Consider the following 18728-nt stretch of genomic DNA (forward strand, 5'->3'; position numbering starts at 1 on the left):
AAATGGCAGAGTGAAGGTATAACAAGGCATATTAATTGTAAACACAGGATATGAAGAATTGCATGTCAGAAGTGCCTCCACTAGACTGTTTCCCTCCGTTATGTTAAGGTTATTATTTTTGAAAGCTCTCAAAAACAAGACGCGTGAGCCAATAAAAGAAGGTAATGGAGGGAACAATGCTATGGAATGAAAGCATTAATAATGAAGGCGACTTATCTCGCTCTAACCACAACCTGCATTTTAAAGATCACAGACACCAACATACACAGAGAAGACAGGCTTGTGCCTCCTCTCACTCAAAAAGCTCCCAAGCAATCAGCCAGAGACACATTCTCGTTCACAACCTCACACTTTACTTATTGACTCTCAAATGTTTTGCTTTCTGCGCTTTGATGCCATCACAGCCACAACCCCTGCCATTCTGCACCATCCCACGCAGAAATCGCTGAACAGAGAGCAGTTAAGGGAGTCGACGCCGTGAGACCAGGAGGCATTAAAGATGTAGAATCCTGCCACGCCTCCCCTCTTTATTTTCCACTTTTCCCCAGCTGAGACAAACATCTGGTTTTTTTCATGGCTTGCAGTTTGATGGCACCATATGCTGAAGATCTCATCTCTGATACTAAAGATATCCTTAAAGTGAGCTAAGGTACACTTTAAAGCTACATAAAGAGATCTAACAAAGAATCTATAGGTTTATTTAACTCTGGGTGAGTCAGAGAAGTAGTCAAATTCCCCCCACGCCAAACTATTCCTCCAAAATATTGTAGCGCAAGCCTTCGAGAACTCAACGCATCACAACGAGACGGGTGGAATAGGAAGGACAAATAGTAAGAAAACACAATATCTGAACAATGCCTAAAAATAATCCTGGATAGATAATTAGTTAGCTATATTATCTATGAACCCAGAGACTTCTGTGCGTGGGAGTCAAAATGCTATAGAACAAAGCCAAAAATAACTTTCCTCAGACTTGAACATAAATGTAGCTCAGACAGCTACATGACAGAAAAAGAGGTGTAACACGAGAAATGATGTTCAGAAATGCTGAGAGGTGAGACAGTGAGTGGGCAGATTCCTTCACTTTACTTTGAGAGGGAAATAATTGGCTTCATAACCATGTAAAACTATTTTGGTTAATTATTAATAAATGGTCTGAAATGTATGTGTTTCAGTGAGTGTGTGGGACAGAACTGTGTATATAGTTAATCAGCTGCACGCACATGACTGACACAAAGACAGAGATGCAATATACTAAACATTATGTTTTCTAGAAACCAAGACTATTTGGATTTGTTGACAGTAAACCTCAATGACTGTAGAGCAGAACACAAACATAACAACTCCATAGTTTACAATTCATTTCAGAACCATCAAACCCCATCGAAGGGCATCTCGCACCTTAATTCAGCACGGCTCCACAGGCTAACCCTTAAAATCAGGCTATTGCATGAAATATAGATGCTGTGGACAAGCAAAAAATACATTTCTATATTTAATTCAACAAATAATAACATCAAAAGAAGTTGGAGAAGAGTGGCTGGTGAATAAACCATGGACAGCGTGAAGGTGAGAATTCAACACTCAGCGGTAAAGCATGAAGGCGTCACTAACTGAAATGGTGAATGGTCTCCTCCACTCTGCCGGCAAATAATATCAAAACTCAACCTTCAATCACAGAGGGAGAGCGATGCCAGTACTAACAAAGATTTGATCTTAATTTTACAGATGATTAACTATATCGCTGCCCAGGAATCATCTGATCGATCATCAGTCTTTAGCCTTAATATACGGTTAACGTGTTCGCATTCAGTGTCCGAAATTAACTTGCCGACTCACCAGCCAAGGGTACTGATAGATGAAAAGATGTGATATTGAGGTATTATGTTGAATAGTTATTTAAAAATGAGGCAAGAGCAAAGTTTGAAGCTAAATTATTTTATTATATTGATCAATGGTTAATAAATTCAAGCCTGAATACAACTCAAGAAGACTTGATCTCAAAGTGTAAAAACATTGACCTGCCAGTGTGGCGGATAGCCTTCCGGGATTTACTGTCCAACATAAAAACTGCATATGGTGGTTGGTTGGTGTTCATTTTGGACCCTGATCACATCCGACATTTTACTCGTCACTGTGTGTCAATGCTCACAAGCTAGCGAGGAGCTTTCTCCTTCGCAAACACTGTAAATAAGGAAGTAAATAAGGACATAACGGCAGAAACACCGCACAAATCTCCCCCTCATTATATTTTGTTTTATGTTCGACCCCTCCCTTTTTTCATGTCGCTGGTCATTCCGGTGTTACATAGAATCGCTCAAGTGCTTGGGAAGCGATTCAAAAAAATAGACAAACTTCATGCTTGGTGGGTCTTCACGGCTAAAGTATGGTATATTTGAAGGTGTCGGTTATGGACAGCTCATGTCTAGCAGAGATGTCCAATGAGTCAGGCTGTTTATCCTCATTACCCATGTGAGCACTGTAGCTCCCCAAGCAGAACTATGGAGTCTCCAGGCGGCACCCTCTCTTAAAGAGACCCCATCCAGAGACTCCAAGAAGGCTCCAAATTGCTTGTAGCACGTAAGTCAGACTCATCCTCACTGTGGCACGCAGTAGAGGCAACCGTCAAGTGATCAAAGAAGCAAAGCCATACACCTGACACTGTGGGTGGTGGGTTCATATGGCGACATGACTAATTCCACTCAGCTTGTTGTTTATCTTTGTGACGGTGGTAAATTGCTTGGATTTTCTTTCCAAAGACTTAATTGAAAAAAAATAAACAACCTGTAAATTGTCATTGAATGCTGATAGAGAATCATGTTTTTCCAATTTAGCATTTGTGAGCTGAAACTTTGACCGTTTCTTTCAGCACTGCTTACGATTCCTGCTGAAATAACATATTTCCTTTATAAACACAATGTGAGCAACCACACAGAGCATCAATAGATGGAATACATCTCAATGGTGCAGTCGTGGAATACCCCAGATGATTCAAACCCAAGACATTCTTGGGAGTTTATAGATCTACATTTTAATTGCTGTGGGACCTGCAAGGCAAACAAAACTGCGGCATGACACAGTATGGAGTGAAATGAGGGGGGAAATAATAATGCTTTCATGATGCTTTAAGCTCGATTCAGATAAATGGATTACTAAATGGACGGGAGCTATCAGTTTCTCATCTCGTTTCTGCTCACAGGGGGTATTGGGAGTTTTGTCTGACGCAGCCACCGAAATAACACCCACAACGATTGTTCTCTTTCATTCTTTAGGTCCTGAAAAGGTGCTTTCACGAGGATCAAACAGGGCTTGCCCAAATCCTTTAATATAGCGTGAAAGCTACTTCTTTGTCCGTTCATTTTTTTCTTCTTTCACCAATCGGACTTTTTAACTAGGAGATGATCCAATCCCAAGCATCCTGGGCTCATACCCACTCACTCACACACTGCTTTCATTTAGACTGACGTGAATACACAGCTGCTGAACACAAATTACCAAGATCTCCAGATTTTCTAAATCCTACCTTCTGATTATTAGGAACACTTTAAAAACATCAGGATTAAACACAGTGAACACCTACGCATCACCTGCTTCACATCTTTTAAGCTACAAGTATACCTCCGTGTGTGTGCGTGTGCGTGTGTGCGTGTGCGTGTTACCTTACGTGTTTTGTACGGAAGAGATAAGGCAAGATACGCTGGTGTGGAGAGGATGCTGTTGGACCAGAGAGAAAGCGTTCAAGTGAAAGAAGGGCAGTTTTGCTCTCTGATAACTGGAGTGCTATAGGAGGCCAGGAGGTGTAGCGGAGTCTGAGAGAATTGAGCTCTGAAGGCTGGGCACGGAGCCAGACAGTAAGCCCATCTCACCAGTCTGGCCTCCTCTCGTCTTGCTGGCAGCACTAGTTTGCAAGGTCGCCATAATCAATACTTTTGAAGCGTTGGTCAAATGACTAGTGAACAATTAACCAAATATTTTTGGTCCACCCACAGCTTTACTGTTTTGGTTCAGTCTCAACCTTCTCATCACAATTGTTTTCGCCTGCAGCACTTAGAAAGCTCTGATAAACCCACTGTGTGCTACCTGACCATCAGCCTGCAAAGTTACATGGAGGAGCATGTAGCAGCAGGTGTAGACGAAGACCAAAGCAGAGCTACATATCTACTAAATGAGCCATATCTACTTTATATGATGGAATGGAAAATGGAGGAATGTTTTTCTCGTCACACATGTACACAGCACAACACACACTTTAAACCATCCGAGTATTAGCAGCAGTGGGCAGCTGTTTTCATTAGAATATACTGAGTGAGAACCGGAGGGTGGCTGTTACACTTTTGCAACATTGCCATCGGTCCATACAGCGTTATTCCCGGTGACCGCCGTATGAGCGCAGAGCAGAGCGGCAGTGGTTTGCTCGCCAGTGGCACGCACACACAAGGTCAGCTACCAAAACAAAGCACAGAGCAGCTCGGATTACAACACACGCAGAGGGAGTGTCCAACAATTGTTTTAATGCTCTGAATGCATTAAATAGACGCATTAAAATCTATTGCATCTAAAGTAGATAACGAGTACGAAGCTACGTCATGAGTGTCTCCTGCTTCCAGAGTCCCTCGTACTACAAACCTACTCAATTAATCATACATACAGTATATAGGCACACATTTCTAGCACATTCACATGCCGCCCTCTAACCAAGCCTCTCTTAACCGTGCTCCATTATTCATTACATTCGCTGTAGCTGGTATGCATAGTGCACTCGCCACGCCACAACTCAAACTGGATGTTAGTGTGTTAATAGCCCATCTACGTACAGGAGTAGCTCCTTAACGACCTGTCATAGCACTCGGGTCAACTGATGGACTGCGACAAGCACTTTTGCCTGATGGCAAGTGTAAGGGAGCAAAAACTGATGCTTTCCCTACAGGGGACATCATCTAGCTTGACAGACAGAGCTGCATGCTCACAAAAAAGATGCACAAAGACACTGGCAAAAATGATGTAACAGCACTAGCGCCTAAAAGGGAATACTACTAAATTTGAACACTGAGGGATGCTCTTTCTATGCCTTCAGAACGTTTAGTCTGTGTCAGTGCACATGTTAGAGTTTGTCCTGCCCTCTGATGTCGGCTGTTGCAGTGGGCATAGTGCCGCAGAGACCAAACTGCAAAAAGGATGAGATGGCTAGTAAATAATGATAAGTTGACCAGACAGTGGGTCTTTGAGGATTATAATTTGTAGGTCAGGACTGATATCACTACTGCAACATAAATGTGTAAAAAAAAAAAGGTAGAGAAAACTAAATGCATAAAGCGTCCCAGTTTTCATTAACTGCGTAATGCCTTTGTGGTGGCAACAAATAAATGTTCAGTTCATTTTCGAGCTCATCCCACATAATATCTTTGTATAGATAGTATGTTTTTTGAACAAATGAACACGTTAGAAAATCCAAACTTTATCGCTAGTGCCAAGAATGTATGCGTCCTCATGAAGACAACCCTGGGACAAAGCTAGGATGAAAGTCAACAATACAACCAAATGACACCTTTCAGAAATGGCCTGCATACTACACACAGGCCATCTTTAGTGTGGCTTTGATATGCTGATGACAGAGCTGGATACAGCCAATGAACAATGCCCCCTTTACTTCCTGCGCTCGAGACAAAACAACAGCCGGAGAACTCTACACCTATGCCATAATGGCACCATCACATGTTGGGTCTGTGCAGGCAATTCAAACACTGCAGATTGCTGCTAAAATACAAAAAAGGTTTAAAGAATTAGAGAGGAATACCAATCATTTTCAGCACTAAAATGCCACCGAACAGTTTTGTATGAACACATGAGAAAGAAAAGTTCCACTCACAAAAGATGAATGTGAGAAAAGAAAATCCAGCATATTCTTTTGACATAATGGTAAATTCTCTGACTAGGAAGTGGATCTTTCTTTCTTTTTTTACCTCATGTGAACAGACCAAAGCCTAAATAAACAGATGGACAGATGAGCGAGCACGCACATGCACACACACACACGGAGCATTATTCATGCAGTGGGATGCCCCCAAATGAATCCGTGTGTGTAAATGTCATCAGTAAATGTCAATAGCTTTTTGAGGCCCTGTCCTGAGGACATGGAGCCCAGCATATGGGCCGCGGGACTCAGAGCTACCTTCATTTCCTACTACTTAATCTATTCTTAATCCACTTTGAAAGACCTCATCTGCTCATGTGATGAATTAAACAACACATGAGTCTTTTAACAAGCAGGAAGCAGAAAGGAGGACAGACATGTTCTCAAGATGATTGCCATCCACCGCAATAAAGAGGACAAAGGAAGAGAAAAGAAGAGAGCTCACTGTCTTACTTTTTCATATGATGGTAAACACTCCATGCGGAAGAAGGTTACGAAACAATAATTAGAAAGAAAACAGTCTACGAATAACTTCTCAGGGATCCTTATTTGATAAGAGACTCATGGTAAGTCAAGCGATTATAAGTATATCCACATTGTGCATATTGTCTGTACCTCGATGTAGGAAGAGAGCCTAGGGTAGACCCTGTAAGGTCCCAGCACGTGAGACAGAGGGGTGGAGCAGAGGAAGCTGGTGGTCACAGCATGGCTGACTTCAGGCAGAGAAAACACCTTGAAGCCAAACTTCTCATACATCTTCTGCAGCTCTTCATCTGGCTTCTCTTCACCCTCACACAGGACGCTGCCCACAACGTAGCGACATTTCTCTGCTGGCCTCTGAGGGGGGAGAGAGAGAGAGAGGATATATATTAAACATTTCCAAATTCACTTCAAACGCCCTCTGTTGGAGGAACATTGATGTATTATACTGTAGAACATATCTGTTGGATTGAAGACGGATATATACTCATCTATAAACATGTACATCACAATTTATTAGATTTTAATGCACAAGGAAGTTGTTAAGTAGGACACAGAAAACACTGTAAATAAGCCAATCAAAGTTCTTTTCCACAATAGTGGTCCATTTAGTAGATAGTGTGGTAAGAATACAGCGAGCTCTTTGGATTGTGTTGGAAAAGCAACACAGCTGCTGTGATGTCATGAAGCTGATTGTATAATAACAGAACTGAGTGGAGCCGATTGGCACAACATTATTATCGTCTCACATAGCCAGACTTATCTCCACAGCGCTGTGTCAAGCCTACAGAAAGGTCTGGCTGCCCGCAACATCATTCAGGTAAAGGGGGAAAAACTCCTGGCTTGTTTGTGTGTCTTTAAACCAATCACAATTGTCTTGGGCGGCGCTAAGCCCTGGATGCAGCGACGGTGCCCTTGCAAAACAAACAGCAAAGATAGCAGAAGGGGAGGAGAATGCCGAGAGTGATACGTGTCCAATGGCAGGCTTATAGCCACAGTCTACATCCGGTGGGTCAGACAAACACGGGTGTAATATTGGTAATATCAATTTAATACTGATGTTATGACATAAGGCTTGCTATCGTCTGGCTAGCATTTTGGCTATTGTATCATTGCGACATCGATCGATGTTGTGTTTTCCTAATGGTCTGTGAAAGACTTTGCAGTGAGGTGAACGTTTCAGTATTTTCCATCTTGAAAATGTTTTCCAAAAAATGACTGTACAAAAATAACTGCACCCTGCCTTTGATTAATGAAGCATGCAAAGACCACCAATTTGTTCTTACCCATTCTTTTATAACACATAATCATTAATAACAATAGGCTAAGCAGACAGGGGGGGGGGGGGGGGGGGTCTTGGGAGGATGTAACCGGTGTGTCACTGCAGTTAGTGCTGTATCAGCAACAAAACTGCAGCTGTGTGGAAGTTAAAATAGAAGTTGTTTGATTTAAACTTGTGGGGACGTTGTTCCCTCACCTACTTCTACAGTAAGCATCACTGGATAGCGCGCTGCCAGCTCTGGTAAACATCCCTCTCCAGATATCCAACAGCCAGGTCACATATGTAGCAGCTCAAATTGCATCTGTGCTGCAACGCATGAGTGAAGTGTGCCTTAAATAGTAACTTATATATTTCTACACCATGCTACATGCAACAACAAAAATAAAATATGAACTCTTTTATATTGTAGATTTAGCATTTTACCAAAGTCAATTGTATTTTACATTAAAAGGATTTGTGGATATCAATCAATAAGTGGTCCCATCCAACCACACATACTTGTTCTCTTGCCTACTAATATTATGAAAGTGAGGAAATATTGATGAATTGCAGATGCAAGAATTCCAACAATTGTGTGTTTAGCTTCATAACTAAATCTTTGGTAGCAAAGATTGTTTGTTTTGCCTGAGGAGAGCAGATACAAGCTGACATGGAGGTTTGCTTTCCTTCACTACAAGGCGTCTCTGCCTCCATAATGTCTCTTAATGTGCCCACATGTCTGTATGCAGATGTGAGAGAAACAGAATCACAATCACTGAAGATGATCTGACAGAGATTCTCCCACTCACATGTGTTTGCAGACAGTGTGTCAGTCTGTAGGGCTTCATATGGAGAGTGGGAGCTGTTGTTAAAGGACCTTACTCTGGGCTTTTTTGCTCTTTTTTTGTCAATTTACTAAAACTCGCATAGGTACACTATACATTTTTTACTAGATCTTGCCACAGTATTTTAGATGTCTAAGGACATGTTTCCTAACTTTCTTGCAGGCAAAGGTAAAATAAAGTTTAGGCTAATCATTCATTTAGGCATGAGAACTGCCAATAATGATGCTGTAAGAAATTAAGCACAGATTATATTAAAGTAATAATAATAATAATATTATTAATAATAGTAGTAATAATAATAATAATAATAATAATAATAGCAATAATAATAATAGTAGCAATAATAATAATAATAATAATAATAATAATAATAATAATAATAATGATAATAATAATAATAATAGGCCTCAGAAAAACCCTGGTTTAATTTCTGTACCGTATGATAATTCTCTCAGAATTGGGAACTAGTGGCAGCCTGAAAGGCAGGAATAACAACTTTTATGGTAAATACAGTACATGTGATGTGTAACTTCCTGGGAAACAAACAAGAACCCTGGTATGGTCTTTTAAGACTTGCTGCTGGTTTCTGCTCTATGACAGTGTGACAGGCAGTCTGTGAAGGGTTGGCACTAAGGGGGGGGGGGTCACAGATGGGAGTCAACAGCACTCATCTTTATGTCCCTAGCGTCTTCGCACAATTATCACATCTAACCGCCACAACCTTCTCTTTCATCTAATTTCTCACATTCGGGGTTATTTTTGACTGCATTGTGCTGCTGCTACACTGCACTCTCCCCACTGTCCTACTTTGTTCATACAGAAGCTTTTGTGCCGTAAGTCAGCCGCGTTGGCTGCTGGTGAGACTGGCGGCTGAGATAAATCTCTTTGATCACCCCACCCCAACGCTCAATGCCTCTTAATGTCTGCATCATGTGGCTAATAATATTGACTGACAGTGCCTGTTGAGCATGAGCAGATAATCTTTACTGTCACCTGACAGAGACCCTTGCCACCATGTTGAACATGTTGAGTCAGAGAACACAGATCACCTGCTTTTGACAGGCAGCATGAGATACACCACATCTATTTACAATGAAGCAAACACAGACAGTCACAATGGCTGTGTTAGCATTGTGGGAGTAAGTCATTACGGCCATGTAACAATGAAGACATATCTATTTCAAGTCCTTGTAACATATATTGTAGGAAATTACATTTTAAAATACATAATAGTGGAGTTAACATCTTGTCGAAATAATTATTAATAATTTAGCCATTAGGGCCAGAATGTATGGCTTACATTTCCATATAATAATCATATCATATAATAAGAGCTACTAGCTGGTTTCCTCCAAAGGGACTTTCCAAAGAACCTTTATAGGAAAGGAATTTGGGAACTCGGGTCTAAAGTGAGTTATGTAGTTTATTGCCCCTAAAAAGCGCCAATGTGCTACTTTGCAATGCCGCAGGAACTATTGGGATGGAATGTGAAGCACTGTGGTCACCAAGGTGGTGGACATCGTCAACATTACACCTGCTAAACATCATTACATTAGATTGTTATTATGAACATGTTAGCTTGTAGACATTAGCATTTATCTCAGAGTACTGCCGTGTTTTATGTAGTCTCACAAATCCCTCGAATTCATCAATGTATGTCAAATGAACGCACAACCACGTACACATGCACGGATTTATGTGCAAGGGTTGGTCTGCATCACTTCCTTTCCTCTATGAACACATTAAATGTATGGGCTGTCAGCCAGCCTCCTATACAGAGCTACTACTTGTCAACACTGGTGGTTTATGATAAGATGCAACAATAACCTTCAAACACAGAAGGGATAACAACTGTCCTCCCACGGTGTTGCTTCAGTATCTTACCATATCACCATCTCTCATGCTCTCCGCACTGATAGACTGGAGTGCGTTAGCCAAACCAGTAGTTCACTAATGATATCATTCAGGGCTCTAGCTATCATTCACATCCCACACAGTGGCAAGAACAAACAGCAGCCCTGACTGCATCTCATCTCTGCTTCCCTCCAGATAACACACCCCAGAGACTACAGGCAATTAGGAACGAGAGGAACCTTAACTCGTCTTGTCTTTCCAACCGGAGTCGTTTTGTTTGCGTCTGAAATTCTACCACCACAAAAAAAAGGTTGAAATTCTCTGTCTATGTCCAAGCTGGGCAGCGGCACTTTAAAAGTCAGCTGCTGCCCGAGCTGAGTTATGGAAGACAGCGTGTGATTCCATTTCTCACGGGTGGCTTGAGGAAAGCAGACTGTGGCTTTTGATTGACCTGGGCGAGAAGCAGAGAGGGAGATAATGGGAAGACTGTGAAGGTTTTACCTCTATAACTGAACACTGACATGTTGTTAGGTTTCTGTACCAAGCTGCAGAAAAAAACATCCAGTCAACAGTGACTTGTAAACTCCACAGAAGTACATTAAAGCCGTCAGCAAGATTTACACAAACGTTTCATTTCATCTGAATACGTCTCTGCTGATTTTCATGTACGGCAAACATTTATTCCTTATATTTCCCTATGCTAAGCAAGCTCATTAAAAATGGGGAGAAACAAAGACGTATACAGCCAACTTTTGTAGAGCTCATGGCTCACGGGACTTTAAGAAAGCTTCCCCTCACAAATGGTGCCATTCCCATCTCTTCCAGATTCTCCTAAGCCAGGTCTCCAAGGACCTGTTGGGAAAGAAAGTAATTTCAAAAGCAATTCTTTGCTTGAGGCTACAGGCCTTTTTTTGATGGATGAGGGAACTCCAACAATAAAAAGGTATGGCTGACAGAGGTAATTCTTTATTAGCAGAGACGTAATGAGGATTTACACTCTTAATCTTTCCTCCTCTTGGCCCTGCATGTCTTCGCTCCCAACTATCACCACTTGGAACGCATTGGTTGGAGTGCTGGTCCCATTGCAAATGGTCATTTCTGAACCCTGACCATACTCCGCCTGATCGAGGCGAGGCCCATCGCCACGCTTAAAATCGAAAGAGCAAAAACATCGGCATATGGACTTCAAATAAATACATACGATTATCTCAGTTGACGTTGTGTTGCTTGTAGTTTGCAATTCAACATCTAAAGAAAAAGAGTCATTGCAATTAAAAACAAATGTGAGCAAAACATCACATGTTCCCTTCACGCTGTTGTTGGCAAACTGGGTTTCCTATTATGCCAGAATGGAGTTAAGAGGCTGTGATTGTACAAGGGTCCTTCACTGTACTGCAGTCAGTAAATCTGCACATTTGGAGCCTCTCTGGACTTCTACTCATTCTTCACATCAACGTCTGCAGTGAAGCATGACGAGCAGCAAACGCAGCATTCACAAAGAACACATCAAGTTTGTGAAGAGCACGTAATGACCCAAGAGAAGAAAAAACTGCATCCAGTCCAAATGAATCTGATTAATGTATCACACAAACAATACACTTCACTGCCTTTACTGTAGAGCTCTCTCCATCATGCTCAGCAGTACAACAGTATCGTCTTCTTTCTATATCTGGAGCACCGAGATAGATGGTGTTTCGGGCACTTTCGTCAACAAGCAAAGAAACCTCACACACACACGTGGAGCAAGAGACAGACTGAAGACTACGGGATATGCAATCTCTCAACAAGATGCGTCTTTCTCCTCAGTGTGTCAGAGCGATAACCTGTCTCAGCTGATTGGAAGCCGCTTGCCCCCCTACAGGCAGACGAGGCAGCAGAGACAAAGTCACCGGCATGGAAATTGAAACTAATAGGGCTGCGCAGCACTGGGAGCGCAGGTTTGCTGTGATTGGCTGTTTGTCGCTGAATTAATGGAGCCACAATTGCAGTGAAGCAAGTTTAGTTCAGTTAAAGTGGACTGATTTAGCAAGGGAACAGTGAGGGTCCTTTTGGGTACAAAGAAAAACCAACCAGCACACTGACTGATGTAATATGTCGCCACATGGTACTGTTGAGAAAATAAAATGAAGACTTATTTAAAACATCAATATGTCCTCCTGAGGTGGGGGGGGGGGGGGGGGGGGGGGAATCAAGCACCCAAATCAGATTATGCATCCACTGCGGTGCTGAGGCGTGGGCCCCTCGAGTCAAGAGCCAGTGGACATTTTTTCACCAAATGCAGCTCTCTGCCTTTAGGCTGTGCTCAGACTTAGCTGGTAATTACACATGGCATCCTGGGAGTTCTGGCATGTATAATTACTGGCGTGGATAAGCAGCCTGCTGGAGGCAGGACTCGGTTTTCCTTCGCCACAGTCGTTGAGTTGGTTCACCACTCCTTGGCCAGCTGGACATAGTGTGGCACTCCTCCAGCCAGATGTCACAGAGCAGGCATATAATCTTTTCTAATAGGAGATATGAATGATATCCTCCCCTCCTCCTGCAAAGGCTTACTTCCTTCTCTACAAATGTTCAACTCTCTTTCTCTCCACCTCCTTGCTCCCTGGAAGCATCGCTGATAAATATTCGCCCGTGTAATCCAATATTCTTGCGCATCATAACACGGGGTGAAAAGCCAATACGTGTCATAGGATTGATGGTTCAGAGGATTCAAAGGCATTCTTCACCATCTTGTTGAATCGTAACACGTCAGCTTATAGAGTAATGTCTTCCTTTCTACACGGTTTGTGAAAATGGCATCCTTAAAGATTCACTCAACAGTTGTGTTGTGGGATTTATTTATTTATTTATTTTTTAAAAGCAGCGCACCATTTAATAGATTCAGTCAGGATTTCTGGCTTCTGGTTTTGCAGTAGCTTACTCAGTGTAGAGATGTCCATAAACATTAATGGGGTGCTTTACTATATAGGAAGAGCCGACATGTCCACAATGTTGCATAATATTGACTTGAAGACCTGCGGGACCAGAATTTAGAGTATCAGCGTATTTATTTCTCATTTTATATCCACCTTTAAAAAGCGGCAACTCCTTGCCAGAAGCCCCCCCCCCCCTTTATGTTGTTGCTGTCCACAGACAGACAAGCAGCAGTAAAATGCTAATAAATTTGACTGGGAGTGCAGCGATGCTCGGAGCTCTGATCTGAAATTCCGATTGATGAATTGGAGCGCTGCGAGACTCAAGGTGAGTCAGACTCCAACCAATTTATGCCCCTCTTCCAAGGCAGTCCCACACCTCACCTCATCTCTCACTGCCACTCCCATACACGTCTACACATGACATTTCATTTTCTCCTGCTCGTCATGGGGAGCCACTTATGGGTTTGCTTCAGAAGTAGATCAGAGGATGAACCAAAGAGCAGCTCTAGTTTAGCCTCCGTACAAAACACAACATTGTTCAGCACCTGAAGTGCAGCTGCATTTGCCGTGTAGTTCTCCCAGGTAACAACATATCCAACACAGGCAGCATTAATGGTTACATATATGGTCTATCTATATATGTGTACTACCTATTAATTCTACTGCTTACGCTCTGGTAGTTTATGGTTCATGACACACACACACATACACACACACACACACACACTGGCATCTGAACATTCTTCTCTGTCCAGTCTTATTATTGAATTTTACTCAGGAGAGTCCTTGCAGCCTGGAAGCCTGCCTGTGGATGTTTTACTCTTTGCCTTTCAACAACATAACAAAAGGGCTACAACCCAGGAATTCAATGATTTAGTCGGTCCTTTATCCAGACTGTGATTTGTTCAATACTTGTTTTAAAGCCCTATTACAGTAGAACCTGAGGGCAACTCTGCCATGAATGGTTAGTTGAGTTTAAAGTGTTAAAGTGTAACCTCCAGTGTTGTGATTCACTGTCCGGCTGACTGACCCCTGAGAGCCAAACTGCTAAACTGTACAATCCCTCACGCCTTTGTGATGATAAGTTTTCGCAATTAGAAGCGTACATGCATTCAGACACACATGAATGGACATAAGAGAAACTAGATTTAGTGCTAATTCGTGTTGTCCCAAACGCCTCAACTGAGTGAGGCGACGTCCACTGCCCGCCTTTACCAGCGCAGACCTGTGAAGTCGAACAGACCGCAGCTGTCCAGAGAGACGCTGACTTACCAAACATAGATTGAGCCACTATACCAGAGGCTGCTCTTTTCACATCCAGTGATTAATTTGATCAGTTGCTGTAGTTGGTTTTGAATGCTGGTGCTTTCATTGTAGTCATTAAACAGGGATCATATTACAACCTCGAATGCAAGGTGAATACAAATGACCGCATTTTATTGAAAACCAGCAATTGACTGAATAACTGAATTAATTAGAGAGGCTGAGTCACATTACTTATGCCATGATGGTAATAAATTAAGTGTAAAGATTAATGTGGTTTTGAGAATGCGCCTACCTCTCACACAACTCAATGTGAATACCAACACTGCCATCTAGTGGCTGAAGTGTGCAGTAAGCAAACGTGCTCATAATGTTCAGTACAGGATGGAGGCTGTAGTACGTGTACTCACTAACAATATTTTCTGAATAAATACTCAAATGCAACCAATGTCGATCTAGCCAAAGACTTAATGGAGAATGAAGTCAGTTTTAGTCGTTAGCAATACTTCCCTTCCCTGTGGATTATGACTGCATCTCTGAGACACCATTCATACAGAATTTAAACCAGCCTGTGGTCTCCACCATGCATGTAATATGGCTTTAATTACATAATCCTTTACGCTAGCATTCAGATCTGCTAGAACAACTGTACACACACACACACACACACACACACACACACACACACACACACACACACACACACACACACACACACACACACACACACACACGTAATCTCCAGTGTTAATGTTCCCTTAAAGAAATCCTGACAAGAAGTATGAGAATTTATTTCCCCATTCTTAGCTGTTGATTTGGCTGGTCTGTATATTATTACATGCATTACTGAACACTTTTAAAGAGGCAAAGACACAGTAGCAAAGTGAGAGTTAATTGCCGTTTATCCCGGATGCAAAGGCCACCTTAAGTATTGAGGTCAAGCCTAAACACAGCAAGTTACAAAGTCCGTTGTAAATCTTGATAAGGAGAGTTGACCTCCTAAACCCCTTAAAACTTCTCAGTTGCTTTCTTTAATTACCGCATTAGAGTTTGGGACTAAGACGCATAAAAACAAGTATTAACATTTACTAGAAATTCCATTTCAGCCAAAGTTTAGCCAAATGGCCTCTCTCTCATTATGAGTTCACTCACGTGGCTGGTAGTGAGCAATCATACTCTTGGACTTGGTAAACAAACGAGTTCAACACATTCCCATGTCACAGCACAAACATTGAAAAACAACAAACATGATTTACAGGTTTGTGATGAAGGACCAGACAAGAATATAAAGCTTACTGTAGAAACATTTGACGACGAGACTGCCTGAGGTCTTGTTCTCTAAATCAGCAGACAAAGCTTTTCTGACAGACTCCAAGTTCTAGAAGTCAAAGGCCGATTTAACATTCGGAGTTTGGGCTCCTAAACGTTGAAATCAGTAAAGTTAATGACAACATTTTTGATACCCAATTTATTTCTGTGAAGTCTGAGATCCATACATCTTCAGATTATCTCAAAAATAGACACAGAGCAGAGACTTCTGAACATCCTATAATGGTCCCTTATGATCCAGACTCTCCACAAACTCAGACACCAGCAGAAAAGCCTCCTGTCAGAACTTTCCACTGGTATGACTCACAGTCAGGCTTTCCACTAAAAGCCTTTACTTAAAAAAAGGACAGCTGGAAAACACAAAGTGCTGCCAGTGTGCCACATTCACAAATAATAAGAAGGGACCAGAAACCATAAAACCCAATTAAATTACACTAACTTGCCTAGTCTATGCCCCTGGTCAACTACTCACACAGAGTTCCTGTGTATGTTTGGACTGGTGTGCCAATAGCCTCTACTTTGCCATTCTGTTTGTCAGCTTAACTCGCCAGACCACAACAAACTCAGCCCTGAAATGTCATCAGATACAATACAAGCTAAGCGAAGAGCTAATGTAAGAGCAAACCATGGCATGGATTAAGATATAGATAGGCTGTATTCTCCCTTTGTGAAATTATATCCTGTGTGTACTCTTCCCACATTAGCCGGGAACTCAATAAACACTTCCGTCTAGCGAGCCGCTGTTATGCAGACATTTCTTGTTTACTAAAAACACAACTCGTGATGCAAAATGAAAGCAGGACACAACCACAGATCTCAGCTGTGAAACATACCCATTCATACAAATGTGGTTTTAGATTAGGATCAGGATCAGGATGACGAAAGGAGTATGATAGCCTCTTTTATCTGGATTGGGACTGTAACTTCATAACCGTTCAGACTAGACATAAAAGTGTACACACACAGACATGTCAGCTCTCTTCAGACACACGTGGAGAGGTTGTGTTTCATCAGTACCATCTTTGAGTCAGACGCAGACACATGCTGAAGCACAGTGGAGCCACAGATGAGAAGTGTCAACATTGCAACGTGGCATTGAACAGCTGACCGGTTTCATCATCCAGGCTCAGTTCCTTCAAAAGGCCACTTGTAGATTTAACCCCTTGAGCCATACATGCTGAATTACAATGAATCACATTTAGTTATACTTCGCATTATACTTCCATGTCAAATCTCCAAGACCTTCAGACAGGACCAGTACTAAGGAAATTGCAAAACCTTATACAACTTTTCTTAGAGCTTAATCGATTAGTTGGTGGAAAGAAAGTTAAAGAGCAACCATTTTGATAATCACTTTTGTCCAATTTAAAGCAAAAATGCAAAACATCTGCAGGTTTGACCTTCTCAAATAGGACCATTTTCTGCTTTTCTTTGTCATATTTGACAGAATGTGAAATATATTTTGATTTTGGACTATTCGCTGGACAAAAGAAGCAGTTTTAAAGATGCCAACTTGGCCTCTGGGGGAAAGAAATGTACATTTTAATAGCCCTATTTACATTACATTATCTCCAAGACTTTAAGATAGGACTGTTGCCGAGTACAATACCTAAACAATCACAACTCACTCATTAGATACTTACATAAATGGTGAAAACATAAGTGAAATGCACGCTATCAACCCCTTTCTGTGACCTTTAAGACTTTGGTCAGGTCAAACAAAGCATATCTCACCAACTGTAACATCTTATCAGGAAACAAACTACATTGGGTTGTGTGCTTATATCATGAGGTCAAGTGCAAATATCGACCAAGGGCTGTGTGGTTAGACTAAGGGGCTGAGTCCCGGTGTCTCACCTGCTTGGGGTCATCGTAGAAGACCCCGACGGTGCTCAGCTTTGGCCCAATGCTGCAGCTCTCTGTGTAGGCTGCACCGCAGTCCTTGTATGATCCCTCTTTGAACTTATAAGCAATAGTGACATTTCTGACAGGAGGTCGCCCTGTCTTTATAATCACGTCACTCAGCAGTCCCGAGTACAGCAGAAGGCCAGCCACTGTCACAATCAAACACACCAGAAGCACGACCAAAAGAAGAACCAGAATTAAATCAGACATCGTTTCTTCTCAAAGCGGTACAGCTGCAGCCGGGGCAATTAGCAAAGAATATCTTCTCCTCCCGGTTACAAACACCGAGAATGTGGTCCAGCAGCTTCAAAGGATAACACAATAAGCGTGACTGTTCAAGAGACGGTGTCAAATTTGGTTTTCACAGTCACAATAACCTGAAACGAAAAGGGTTCATGCGTTCAAGTTGACAGGAAAGACAGTTTGTTTATGGTATTTCCCCAAACACTGAACATGCTTCCTGGATAGACCATTCTTGTCGACAGAGGGAGGTGATATCACTATATTTTGTTAAACAATTTTCTTTACAGATTAATCACATTTGTATAATATTGAAATTACAAAATTAATGATGTTATAATTAAACATGACTTCTTTTGATTAATGTAGATCTTAGTTAATGACCATAGCATACACATGCATAACAAAATACACCCCCTCTTTTTATTACCATGGTTCGACCCGTGAACTGTGCAGAAAGATGCTAGAGCGCTGTAACAAAAAAACATATTTTCTGTGTTTTTATTCAAATATGTTATTCATCACTGATTACTGTGATTTATAAATTATGTTAGGGACTTCTCTTAAGGATTAAACATTTTCAGTGCTACTTTAAGGGACTGAATGTTTTGTTCAACCAGGATTGTAAAGTCCTGCTGACATCAAGTTCACCAAACTATGGAAATTCATTAGGGACAAAATATGAAGCGAAATACAAAAACGTGTTTAGCAGAATTCAGTGGATTTGA

General features: G+C 41.7%; 1 protein-coding gene across 1 annotated transcript in view; it reads right to left on the reverse strand.

Moving 5' to 3' along the window:
• Positions 1 to 18200, reverse strand: part of tex264a (testis expressed 264, ER-phagy receptor a) — a 58710-nt gene extending 40510 nt beyond the window's left edge. Inside the window, exons 1-2 of the mRNA XM_029432408.1 lie at positions 17713 to 18200; positions 6527 to 6748 (exon numbers count right to left, since the gene is read on the reverse strand). Coding sequence (XP_029288268.1) covers positions 6527 to 6748; positions 17713 to 17970 — 480 coding nt within the window. The 5' untranslated portion in view covers positions 17971 to 18200. The remainder of the gene's footprint in view (positions 1 to 6526; positions 6749 to 17712) is intronic.
• Between the last annotated feature and the right edge of the window lie 528 nt (positions 18201 to 18728).

Source organism: Cottoperca gobio, chromosome 5 (genome assembly GCF_900634415.1).
Source record: "Cottoperca gobio chromosome 5, fCotGob3.1, whole genome shotgun sequence".
NCBI classification, from domain to species: Eukaryota; Metazoa; Chordata; class Actinopteri; order Perciformes; family Bovichtidae; genus Cottoperca; species Cottoperca gobio.